General features: G+C 35.4%; 1 protein-coding gene across 1 annotated transcript in view; it reads right to left on the bottom strand.

Annotated features, from left to right (window-relative positions):
- Kul (Kuzbanian-like) overlaps positions 1-12,987 on the bottom strand; it is an 89,292-nt gene that overhangs the window by 19,010 nt on the left and 57,295 nt on the right. Inside the window, exons 14-15 of the mRNA XM_076204281.1 lie at positions 6,442-6,556; positions 28-162 (exon numbers count right to left, since the gene is read on the bottom strand). Of these exons, the coding sequence (XP_076060396.1) occupies positions 28-162; positions 6,442-6,556 (250 nt within the window). The remainder of the gene's footprint in view (positions 1-27; positions 163-6,441; positions 6,557-12,987) is intronic.

Genomic DNA, 12,987 nt, shown 5'->3' with positions numbered 1-12,987 from the left:
GACTCCTTCTGACACTGAAAGACTTACCAGAAGAATAAGGACTGCAACAACCACGAAGAGAACTGCATACCAGTGCTCAGCCACCCAGCGCTGCAGGGTGGCCAGGGACTCATTGCTCAGCAGCAGGCGACGCAGGGTGGCCAAGGGACCCGAAGGGTCAACCTGAAAGATAGAAAGGATTAAGTTGGGTGCTTTTGGAAACAGGATATCAAAGATGGTGTTGTTATTTCAGTCCCTGTATTTACCTAATTGTAGTATACAGGAAAGGTGCAGTACTTGTTGGGTCCTGTCTCCTATTCTCTAGTTTTCTAATATACCTAGACTCAAATTCATGTACAGTTACTTCTTAATTTACATCTTTGATTTCCAATAATCATATTTAGATTTGAACTCGTGTACTGTCTGAGCTTGGGATATATCATTTTCTAAGCTATTCCACATATTTATACATCTATATGAAAAACTGTATTTCTTCATATCCTTTTGGCATATACTGACTGCCCAACAGAACTAATTTTCTAAATTAGCAAGTTGATTCCATCTGTATATGGTAAACACAGACTATTACAAACTGGTCAAACATTGGTACCACTGTTGTTGATGTTAGGACAATTTGTTGAACTTATAAGGGCTTGTTCATGATTAACTACTCCTAACTTTGACACCATGCAAACGCAGGATTTGCTGAGCTCAGCTCTTGCACTGACAACTACAAATAACTTTGGACTCTGGGTCTTGACAACTCTAAATCAGCCTCTCCCAAAACAAACTAAATTGTTTGTGTATGTTTATGTGTAATTCACCATGGTAATTCACCACTGTCTTAGATCACATGTTGGACTCGTGATCAACAGCTACTACCCTCTCAGATGAGAGCTCAGATCTCATGTATGACCGATCTATGGGTAATGCTGTGACCTGACACACACACACAACTCCCCGCCCATGAGAGTTGGAGTAACGGCTCGCAGCACATTGATACTGAAATTATTTAATCTCTGGGCGGGATTCGAACTCAGACCACTGGGTTAGCAGTTGCGAACTCTACAACTGCGCCGTCGAGCGGTGTGTGTGTGTGTGTATGTGAATCACCATGGTCTTTGATCACGTGTTGGACTCGTGATCGACAACTATTACCCTCCTGGATGAGAGCTCAGGGCTGATATATGACCGATCTGTGGTGTACATGTACCCCACAAGCATGCTTGTAAGTGCAAGTGTATGCATGGCAGAGTTGTGTGGTAGTTGATCTGACTCAACCATCGGAAAGGCTAGGAAGGGTCACCGCAGTTAGATCATGTCTGATCAGGCGTCAGGTTCCCTTGTATATATATATATACTGCCTGCCCCGAGCGGGCAGGCCTTTCAGTGATTCAGTCCTCTGTACCTTGTAGCGCGTCACTAGGCCTTCGCGGTCGGTCCCCCACTTGGGGACCATGCCACGTCCGACCGTACACCGACACACTCGTATCATAACTAGAATCACTACACAAGCCATACCGCGAATCAGTCTCCCTACATCATCACTGCCCAGGTAACATACACCCATATGTTACATATATATGGGTAATGCTGTGCCCTTACACTCGCACACACACACAACTCCCCCCCACACACGAGTTGTAGTAACGACTCGCACCGCAACGATACAGAAATTGTTTCAGCCCTGGGCGGGATTCAAACTCGAACCGCTGTATCAACTGTTGAGAACGTTTCCACTGCGCTGTTGAGTCATGGTCTCCCGTCTTTGTATCTCGTAGTGTCTAGTTGCTCTTGAATTCGTGTATAGTTTTTGCACACACTATTGTTTTATCCAGTTCGTTCCAGATATCCACCACTCTCTGTGTGTATTTACCTAGTTGTATTTTACGGGAAGGGGAGCTATGCTCGTGGTGTTCCGTCTTCAAACCTCGTTTTGTCTAGACTGCTTTTAAATTCGTGTATCGTTTTAGCATACACCACATTTTCATCTGACTTGTTTCAAACGTCTATTACCCTGTGGGGAAAGCTGTTCTTTTTCAGGTCTCTTCTATAAATGTCTTTCTTGATTTTCTTTCCATGTCCTCTTGTATCTTTACTGTCTCATTTTATTAGATCCTCTCTATCAATAGTTTCTATGTCTTTCATAATTCTATAAATAGTTATTAAGTCTCCTCTCTCTCTTCATTTTTCTAATGTCTGTAGCTCAAGTTTTGCTAGTCTCTCCTCATATGATAGTTCTGAGAGTATTGGTACCAACTTCGTAATTGCTCTTTGTATTCTTTCAAGTTTGTTATACATTTTTTTGAACTTGGTAACCATGTCGTCGCTGCATACTCCACTCTTGGTCTTATCAAAGTGACTAGTATTTTCTTGACCATTTCTTCGTCCAGGTATGTAAATGCCACTTTGATTCTTCTTATTAAATTATAAATTTCTCCAAAAATTGTGTTTATATGTTTCTCAGAGGACATATTATTCATAATAATGACTCCTAGGTCCTTCTCATTTTCTACTTTTTTATTTTTTCTTCTCCCAATTTATATGATCCCACTAGTCCTATTTTGCTTCTTCCAAATTCCATTATACTACAATTCTTAATATTTTTGTACTTGGTGACCACGTCGTCGCTGCATATTCCAATCTTGGTCTTATCAAAGTGACTAGTATCTTCTTCACCATTTCTTCGTCCAGGTATGTAAATGCCACTTTGATTCTTCTTATTGAATTATAAGTTTCTTCATTTTTTTTTTCTTATTTCTCAGGGGACATATTATTCATAATAATGACTCCCAGGTCCTTTTCATTTTCTACTTATTTTTTTTTTCTCTCCCAATTTATATGATCCCACTAGTCTTTTTTTTTTTTTTTGCTTCTTCTAAATTCCATTATACTACACTTTTTAATATTGAATTCCATCTCCCACTTCCTACTCCATTCCCATACTTTATTGAGGTCGCTCTGCAGCGACTCACAATCTTCTACAATGTTCATTTTTTCAACAATTTTGCATCGTCCGCAAAGAAGCTCATATAACTTTCAATTTCTTTATCCCTACTATTAATATATATAGCAAACATTATTGGAGCCAGTACTATTTATGGAACTCCATTAATCACTTCATCCCAATAAGAGTGTTTGTCTCTTATCACCACTCTCATTTTTCTTTCATGCAAGAAGTCTTCCATCCACTTCAGCAGTTTACCCTGAATTCCTCCTGCAGTTTCTAATTTCTTTAACAATTTCTTATGTGGCACCTTATCAAAAGTTTTTTTCTGGTCTAGAAACGCACAATCAGCCCATCCATCTCTTTCTTGTATTACATCTATTAACCTTGAATAGAAACACATTGAGTTTGTGACGCATGATCGTCCTTGCCTAAATCCAAATTGCCTTGGATTTAGTACGTTGTTGTTGTTGCTGTTTTTCCAAATACCATATCCATCTAATTTTCATAATTCTTTCACAAATATTAGCTATCGTACTTGTAAGAGAGACCGGTCTATAATTAGTAGAGTCTTCCTTGTTTCCCTCTTTATATATTAGTACTATATTTGCTCTTTTCCAATTTTCAGGAACTTTTCCTTTTTTCAATGAACTGCTATTTAGACTATGTATTTTGTCTGTTAGTTCGTTCCTGCATTCTCTCAAAATCCAGTTTGCCATTTCAACTAGACCATGCGATTTTCTGACATCAAGATTACTCAAGCGATTCATTATTTCTTTCCTTGTTACTTCTATCTCTTTCATAGGGGGGACTTTCTCCTCCCACTCGACATCTCTAAATTGTATGTTCTCCCTCGTAAACACCGATTTAAAATGCTTGTTCATAATTTATGCCATTTCTATTTCATCTGTGTATTCAACTCCTCCTTGTCGTAGTTTCTCTAATTCTTGTTTGTTTTTTAGTTTATTGTTTACAAATCTGTAAAATAGTTTTGGTTGATCTTTACATTTTCTATGACATGTTTTTCGTATTTTCTCTTTTCTTCTCTGCACACTTGTGCATATCTATTTCTATATATTTTCCATTTTTCAGGCCTTTTGTATTTTTCCATTTTGTCCAAACTTTATCCCTTTTGTCTTTTAACTCCCTACATCTTTTGTTGTAACAACACTTTACATATAATTTTTCTTGTTTTTGTCTTGGAACATACTTTTCCACTCCTTTATAATTTTTCATAAAAAAAAAAATATATATTCCATTTCTCTTCTACTGTCGTTTCCTCCTTGTGTATCCTTTCCCAGTCTGCTTTTTGAAAGAATTCTCTTATTTTATCAACATTTGTTTTTCCATACATCAATCTTCCCTTTCTATATATATATTTTTTTCCATGTATGTTTCCTTATTTAGTTCCAGTTCAACCAATATGTGGTCAGTTCACTTATTGGTGTCTTATATTCAATGTTGTCCACTGTTTCAGGTTCTATTGTGATAATTAGGTCCAGTCTCGGTGGTTCTTCCTCATTTCTATGCCTAGTAATCTCTTGTATCCATTGTGTTATTGTATGTTCTATAATCATATCGAGAAGTACATTTCCACATAGGTCGTCTCCACCCTTCACTGTCATCTCTTCCCAGCAGATTTCTTTACAATTATAGTCACCCATTATAACTATTCTTCCTCCATCTTCAATCATCTTATTTAATGTTATCCTTGTGCTTTCTAACATATTTTTGTGTTGTCTCTCTTCCCATGAAGCCGTTTTAGGAGGCACATAATTTAGTACAAACTTCCTGTTCTTCCTATCCCTGTCCTCCACTTCCATCAAAATCATCTCTACTCTATTCTTTCCATATATGACATTCCTCACATTTATATCCTTCTAAGTCAAGAACATAACTCCACCTCCTTGTTTTACCTCTTCGTTTCTAATCCAATAATTATATGCACCATGTCCTACACTGTTGGGTGGTAGTGGACCTTTCAATTTTCTCACTACAATTCCCATTATGTCCTGTTCTTTTTCCTTCAGATAATCATTCAAATCGTTCAAGCCTATTATTAAGCCATATATATTTGTGTAAGACACTTTTAATTTTCTGCTACTTCCATCGTGTTTTGTTTCCCTTCCATTTTTCTCTGCTATGAACCATTTCCTCACTTTCATATTCACTACTCTCCAAAAAAATTCTCTTTCTCTGACTCTGTTATTTTTTCCCTTAGCTTCTAGTCTTTTTGTTTTCTCATCCTCTCTTTCCTCTTTATTCATCTCTCTTATTATCCATACTTGTTTATACTGATAATTTTTTGCTAGTTTCCCTGTTTTTGCTAAGATATTCTCTGCTGTCGTTTGTGACCTGAATTTAACCTATGCTATATATTTCTTCATTTTTTCTTTCCCTGTTTCTTGTTCATCCTCTTGAACTGATTCTAATATCTTGTTTACCTTTCCCTTCTCCTCTTTTACTATTGTAGTCCTATTTGGATTATGCTTCTCTTTCATCCCTAATATAATTATATATTTTCTTTTTCTAAGTATCTTACTATATTCTCCTTCTCTCTCATCACTTAAATAACTGTGTCCTTAGTTTTTTCTTTCATCTGTTGTGTTATTATATCTCTAAATTCAATTTTGTTGTTCTCTTGGACTTTTCTCTAACCCTGTACCTCTTTTCCTATGGACTCTTTATTCTCTTTATTATTCTTTAATTCCTCATTCTCATCCATTACTTCTTTTAACTGTCTTTTTAATACCTCTATTTCTTTATTTGGGTTTTGGTTCTCCTTCTTTAGTTCTTCCAATTTATCAACTCTTTGTGTAATCCGTGTAAGTTGGATGAACCTAACCTCACACTGTTTGTTCATGTTCTCTAGTTTTTCCTCTAGACTTGCTAATTGGGGGAGGTTGTCATCCCCTCCCTCATTAAATTTTTGGGAATGACTATCTCCTCTTTCTACTGTGTTGTTCTTATCTATATTCCTAATTTTAATGCCTTTACTGATATTTTTTTTTACTTCACCTGCGTCGTCTGCAGCCCTTTTGTTTACATTCCTTCTGACGTCCGGAGGACCCCGTTCGTCTCCGTCAATTTCTTCCATTTTCCTAACTAATCCCTCCCCTTCTCCTTTTTCTTCACCTGCCCACTACACTACGAGTTTTCCCCTTCCATATTGATACAATACAGGTACTTTCTCGTTGAAATCTACGAAAATTTCGTTTTTTCCGGAGTTCCAATCGTCGCCGTCTCTCCGCCGATCGTGTGTGTGTGGGTGTGGGTGTGTGAAGGCCACTATTAATATACTGAATACTGATAAATATTTGTAAATCATCTTAAAGAATATTTCTAATACTGTAAATCAAACCTGGTAACGTTTTGAAGTATGTAACTTCAAACACAGGTTTTTATTTCTTCCTTCACCCCCTTTCTCGCCCTATCCTGCCCAGGATCATCCTTTCCATTTTCAAACTGATCCACCTCCCTTTCTATCTACTTCGACCTTCTTTCCTCGAACTCACCTCTCTGCACTTCTGGAAGACGTCGCAGTAGCCCTGATAGTTGTTGCATGGAGTCCCTGGCTTGGCATACATGTCCGGGATGTCGAAGGTTCCCATGTTCCATTCGAAGGACGAACTGGAGGATCAAAGAAGGTTTAGTGCAAATCATCTCTCTCTCTCTCTCTCTCTCTCTCTCTCTCTCTCTCTCTCTCTCATATTGTTTGTGTGAGTGGCTGAGTGAGTGAGTGAGTGAGTGTGTGAATGATTGTGACTGTGAATGTGTGAGTGAGGTTGGGAGTGTGCATATTGGTTATATATACACACTACTCTGATACTTGTTCTGAAAAATGATGAAAAATGATGATTAACATTAATATTTATATAAAGAATGCATGCTTACACACATTTCCATGCATGACTTGGCCAACCCCTTCCCACTCACAAAGGGGAAAAAGCCATTGGTATGTACATACATACTACAGTACTTCTGTCTTCTATAGTACAAAAGTTTCCTCCATAATCGCAGCAGCAACAACAGGCTATCACCACTTCCACATATGACACTGACAGAACTACACACCACAACTTGCTACCATTAGACTCTTAATGACGTATTGTTACCTAAGGAGATAATTTCTCACCTCATCTCCATCTCATCCTCATCATCATTCCCTCCCACTCTCCCATTTCTTCCCTCACCCTTCCTTAAGTTGTTTTATCTCCAACTGGTCATTTTTCCATAGGGAAAAACATCCTAAGCAAAGGTGCACAAAATTCTTCCAATTCCGAATCTTTAGAATAAGGAAATAAATATCTCGTAACCACGATGAAAATGCTATTGGAAATACAACAGAATATCACGAGTTGATTGTGGTACCTGGAATACATTTTAGAACGTTTTATTTATTTATTTATTTATTTACTTATCTATTATTATTATTATTATTATTATTATTATTATTATTATTATTATTATTATTATTATTATTATTATTATTATTATTATTATTATTATTATTATTATTATTATTATTATTATTATTATTATTATTATTATTATTATTATTATTATTATTATTATTATTATTATTATTATTATTATTATTATTATTATTATTATTATTATTATTATTATTATTATTTTAATTTCCGAGCAAAGCCCGCATAGGAACTGTTACTTCCAGTCAAATCCATTAATCAAAATGGAAGAGTAATGATGCCTCTTAATTCTAGTAATTTTTCTTCCCTATTTCTTTATATCTTCTTATAAAACACTGTTTTTTCACATCCTGGTGCATGGAATTCCATCCTGATTACTAAATGAACTAAAGCTGAGGCCCAGGTCGACATGTAAACAACCAGAATGATATATAGGACGCCAAAATACACACACACACACACACGCACACACGCACACACACACACACACGACAGTCGAAGTGACAGCGAAGATTGGAACTCCAGAAAAATACTACAATTTTCGTGGATCTCAACGACGAGGGAGTACCTGTGTTATATTTGTAGGGAAGGGGAAAACTCGTGGTGTAGTAGGAAGGTGAAGAAAAACGGGAAGGGGAGGGATGAAAATTTAAGGAAATGAGGAAGGGGACGAACGGGCCCCGGACGTCAGAAGGAGGGTTAACAAGAGATGCGCAGACGACAGAGGTGAAGTCAAAGAGATTAGTAAAAATGTAAAAATTAGAAACATAGATAAGAGCAGTGCAATGGAAGTTGAAGATAATTATTCCCATGGATTTAATGAGGGAGGAGATGACAACCTCCCCCAATTAGCAAGTCTAGAGGAAAAAGTACAAAAATGAATGAACAGTGGGAGTTTAGGTTCAGTCAACTTGCACTGATTACACAAAGAGTTGATAAATTGGAAGAACTAAAGTAGGAAATCCAAAACCTAAATAAAGAAATAGAAGAATTAAAAAGACAGCTAAAAGAAGTAAAGGATGAGAATGGGGAATTAAAAAAGAATAGAGAGAATAAAGAGTCCATAGAAAAAGAGGTAAGTAGTTGGAAAAAGGTTTAGGAAAATAACAAAATTGAATTTAGATATATATTGAAACAACTGACGAAGGAACACTAAGGACACAGTTATTAAAATGATGAGAGAGAAGGAGAATATAGTAAGAGACTTAGCAGAAAAAAAAGTATAAATATGTTACGAATGGAAGAGAATCATAATCCAAATAGGACTACAAGAGTAAAAGAGGAAAAAGAGTGAACAGGATACTAAGAATATTTCAAGAAGGTGAACACGAAATAGGGAAAGAAATTGAAGACATATATAGACTTGGGAAATACAATGTAGACAAGACCAGACCAATTAAGGTTGAATTCAGGTCACAAATGACAGCAGAGAATGTCTTATCAGAAACAGGAAAACTAGCAGAAAGTGATCAGTACAAACAGGTATGGATAAAAAGAGAGACGAATAAAGAGGAAAGAGAAGAAGAGAAAACAAAAAGAATCGAAGCTAGGAAAAAAAAACGAGAACAGAACAGTCAGACAAAGAGAAATTCTATTAGATAGTAGTGGATATGAAAGTGAGGAAATTGTTTATAGGAGAGAAAAACAGAAGGGAAACAGAAAACACAATGGAAGTAGCAGAAAATTAAAAGTATCCTTCACAAATATAGATGGATTAATAATATGCTTGAATGAACTGAATGATTACCTGATGGAAAAGGAACCTGACATAATGGGAATAGTGGAGACAAAATTGAAAGGTCTATTACCACCCAACAGTGTAGGACATGATGTATATAACTATTGGATTAGAAACAGAGAAGTACAACAAGGCTTTGGGGTTATGCTCCTGACTTAGAAGTACATAAATGTGAGGAATGTTACATATGGAAAGAATAGAGTGGAAATGATCATGACGGAAATAGAGGACAACAAGAAGAGCAGGACGTTTGTAGTAAATTATGTGCCTCCTAAAACGGCTTCGTGGTAAGAGAGAGAACACAAAAATATGTTAGAAAGCACAAGGATAACACTAAATAAGATAATGGATGATGAAGGAAGAATAGTTATAATGGGTGACTTTAATTGTAAAGAAATCTGCTGGGAAGAAATGACAGTGAAGGGTGGTGATGACCTATGGGAAAATGTACTACTTGATATGATTATAGAACATACAATGAAACAATGGATACAAGAGAATACTAGGTATAGAAATGAGGAAGAACCATCGAGACTGGACCTAATAATCACAATAGAACCTGAAACAGTGGAAAAGATTGAATATAAAACACCACTAAGTAAAAGTGACCACATATTAGAATAACTGGAACAAAAAAACAAAAAAAAATATATGAGAAAAAAACGAACAATATAGAAAGGGAAGAATGATGTATGGAAAAACAAATACGATTTTTGTTGTTGTTTTTTTTCAAAACGCAGATTGGGAAAGGATATACAAAGAGGAAACAACAGTAGAAGAGAAATGGAAAAAAATCGAAAAAAGAATACAAAGGAGTGGAAAAATATGTTCCAAGACAAAAAAACAGAAAAAGGATGTGACAGATTTTGATACAACAAAAGTTGTAGAAAATTAAAAGATAAAAGGGATAAAGCTTGGATAAAATGGAGGAAAAACAAAAAACCGAAAAATAGAAAATATATACTGATTAATTATAGAAATGAATATGTACAAGAAAAGAGAAAATATGAAAAGTATGTCATATAAAAATGTAAAGATCAAACAAAACTATTCTATAGATTTGTAAACAACAAACTGAAAAACAAACAAGAATTAGTGAAACTACGACAAGGAGGAATAGAATACACAGAGGAAATAGAAATGGCAGAAATTATGAACAAGCATTTTAAATCGGTGTTTACAAGGGAGAACATACAACCTAGAGATATCGAATGGGAGGAGAAAGTCCCTCTAATGAAAGAGATAGAAGTATCAAGGAATGAAATAATGAATCACTTGAGTAATCTCGATATCAGAAAATCGCATGGTCCAGATGAAACAGCAAACTGGATTTTGAGAGAATGCAGGCACGAACTAGCTAACAGACAAAATACAGTCTAATAAGCAGTTCATTGAAGGAAGGAAAAGTTCGCAACTGCTACTACAGCGGTCCGATTTCAAATCCCGCCCAGAACTGAAATAATTTGAGTATCGCTGCGTTGCGCATGCTTATTCCAACTCTCATGGGTTGGGAGTTGTGTGCATTTACCTAGTTGTATTTACCTAGTTGTATTTTACGGGAAGGGGAGCTATGCTCGTGGTGTCCCGTCTTCATATCTCATTTTATCTCAACTATTTTTAAATTAATTTATTGTTTTTGCACACACCACTTTCTCATCTAACTTGTTCCAACTGTCTATTACTCTGTGAGGAAAGCTGTTCTTTTTCAGATCTCTTCTATAGCTGTCTTTTTTTATTTTCTTTCCGTGTCCTCTTGTATTTCTATCATCCCATTTTATCAGATTCTCTCTATCAGTAATTTCTATGCCTTTCATGATTCTGTAAATAGCTATCAAATCTCCTCTCTCTCTTCTTTGCTCTAGTGTCTGTAGTTCAAGTTTTGCCAGTCTCTCTTCATATGATAGTTTTGAGAGTGTTGGTGCCAATTTTGTAATTGCTCTTTGTATTCTTTCAAGTTTTTTTTTTATACATTTTTTTGTACTTGGTGACCATATCGTTGCTGCATATTCCAATCTTGGTCTTATCAGGGTGATTAGAATTTTCTTCACCATTTCTTCATCCAGGTATGTAAATGCAACTTTGATTGTTCTTATTAAATTATAAGTTTCTCCAAAAATCTTATTTATATGTTTCTCAGGTGACATATTATTCATAACAATGACTCCCAGGTCCTTCTCATTTTCTACTTTTTTTTATTCCTTCTTCTCCCAATTTATATGATCCTGTTATTCTGTTTTTGCTTTTTCCAAATTCCATTATACTACACTTTTTTGTATTGAACTCCATCTCCCACTTCCTACTCCATTCCCATACTTTATTTAGATCACTCTGTAGTGATTCACAATCTTCTTCCGTGTTCACTCTTTTCAGTAGTTTTGCATCATCTGCAAAGAAGCTCATATAGCTTTCAATTCCTTCATCCATATAATTAATACATATAGCAAACATTATTGGGGCCAGAACTGTTCCTTGCGGAACACCGCTTATTACTTCATCCCATTTTGAGTGTTTGTCTCTTATCACTACTCTCATTTTCCTTTCTTGCAAAAAATCTTCCATCCAATTAAGCAGTTTGCCCTGTATTCCTCCTTCAATTTCTAATTTCTTAAGCAACTTCTTATGTGGTACTTTGTCAAAAGCTTTTTTTAGGTCTAGAAATGCACAATCAGCCCATCCATCTCTTTCTTGTATTATATCTATTAGCCTTGAATAGAAACACATTAAATTGGTGACGCATGATCGTCCTTGTCTGAATCCAAATTGTCTTGGATTTAACACATTGTTTTTTTTTTTTTCTAAATATTTTACCCATCTATTTTTGACAATTCTTTCACAAATTTTTGCTATTGTACTTGTTAGGGAGACTGGTCTATAGTTGTTAGGGTCTTCTTTATTTCCTCCTTTATATATGGGTACTATATTTGCTTTTTTCCAATCTTCTGGAACTTTTCCTTCTTTCAAGGAACTGTTTATTATGCTATGTATTTTGTCTGCCAGTTCATTCCTGCATTCTTTCAAAATCCAGTTTGCTATTTCATCTGGTCCATGCGATTTTCTGACATCAAGATTACTCAAGTGTTTCAATATTTCGTTCTTTGTTACTTCTATTTCTTTCATGGGAGGGACTTTCTCTTTCCATTCGATCTCTTCAGGTTGTATGTTCTCCCTTGTAAACACTGATTTAAAATGCTTGTTCATAATTTCCGCCATTTCAATTTCCTCTGTGTATTCAACTCCTCCTTGTCTTAATTTCTCCAGGTGTTGTTTGTTTTTCAATTTGTTGTTTACAAATCTGTAAAATAATTTTGGTTGATCTTTACACTTTTCTATGACATCTTTTTCATATTTTCTCTTTTCCTCTCTGCATGCTTGTACATATTCATTTCTATAACAAGTATATATTTTCCATTTTTCAGGCCTTCTGTCTTTGTTCCATCTGGTCCAAGCTTTGTCTCTTTTGTCTTTTAACTCCCTACAACTTCTATTGTACCAGCATTTTACATATTCTTTTTCTTGTTTTTGTCTTGGGACATACTTTTCCACTCCTTTTTTGTAAATTTTTGTCAAAATATTCCATTTCTCTTCCACTGTTGTTTCTTCTTTGTATCTTTCTTCCCAGTTTTCTTTTTGAAAGAATTCTCTTATTTTATCAAAGTTTGTTTTTTCATACATCAATCTTCCTTTTCTATATTGTTCATTTCTTTTCATGTATTTTTCTTCATTTAGTTCCAGTTCAATCAATATGTGGTCACTTTTACTTATTGGTGTTTTATATTCAATTTTGTCCACTATTCTAGGTTCAGATGTAATTATTAGGTCTAGTCTCGATGGTTTTTCCTCATTTCTATACCTAGTGTTCTCCTGTATCCACCGTGTCATTGTATTGCCAG

Source organism: Oratosquilla oratoria, chromosome 2 (genome assembly GCF_046742065.1).
Source record: "Oratosquilla oratoria isolate Oo_2021 chromosome 2, ASM4674206v1, whole genome shotgun sequence".
NCBI lineage: Eukaryota > Metazoa > Arthropoda > Malacostraca > Stomatopoda > Squillidae > Oratosquilla > Oratosquilla oratoria.
Note: the sequence above shows the minus strand (reverse complement) of the source record. Positions and strands in the feature narration are given on the sequence as shown.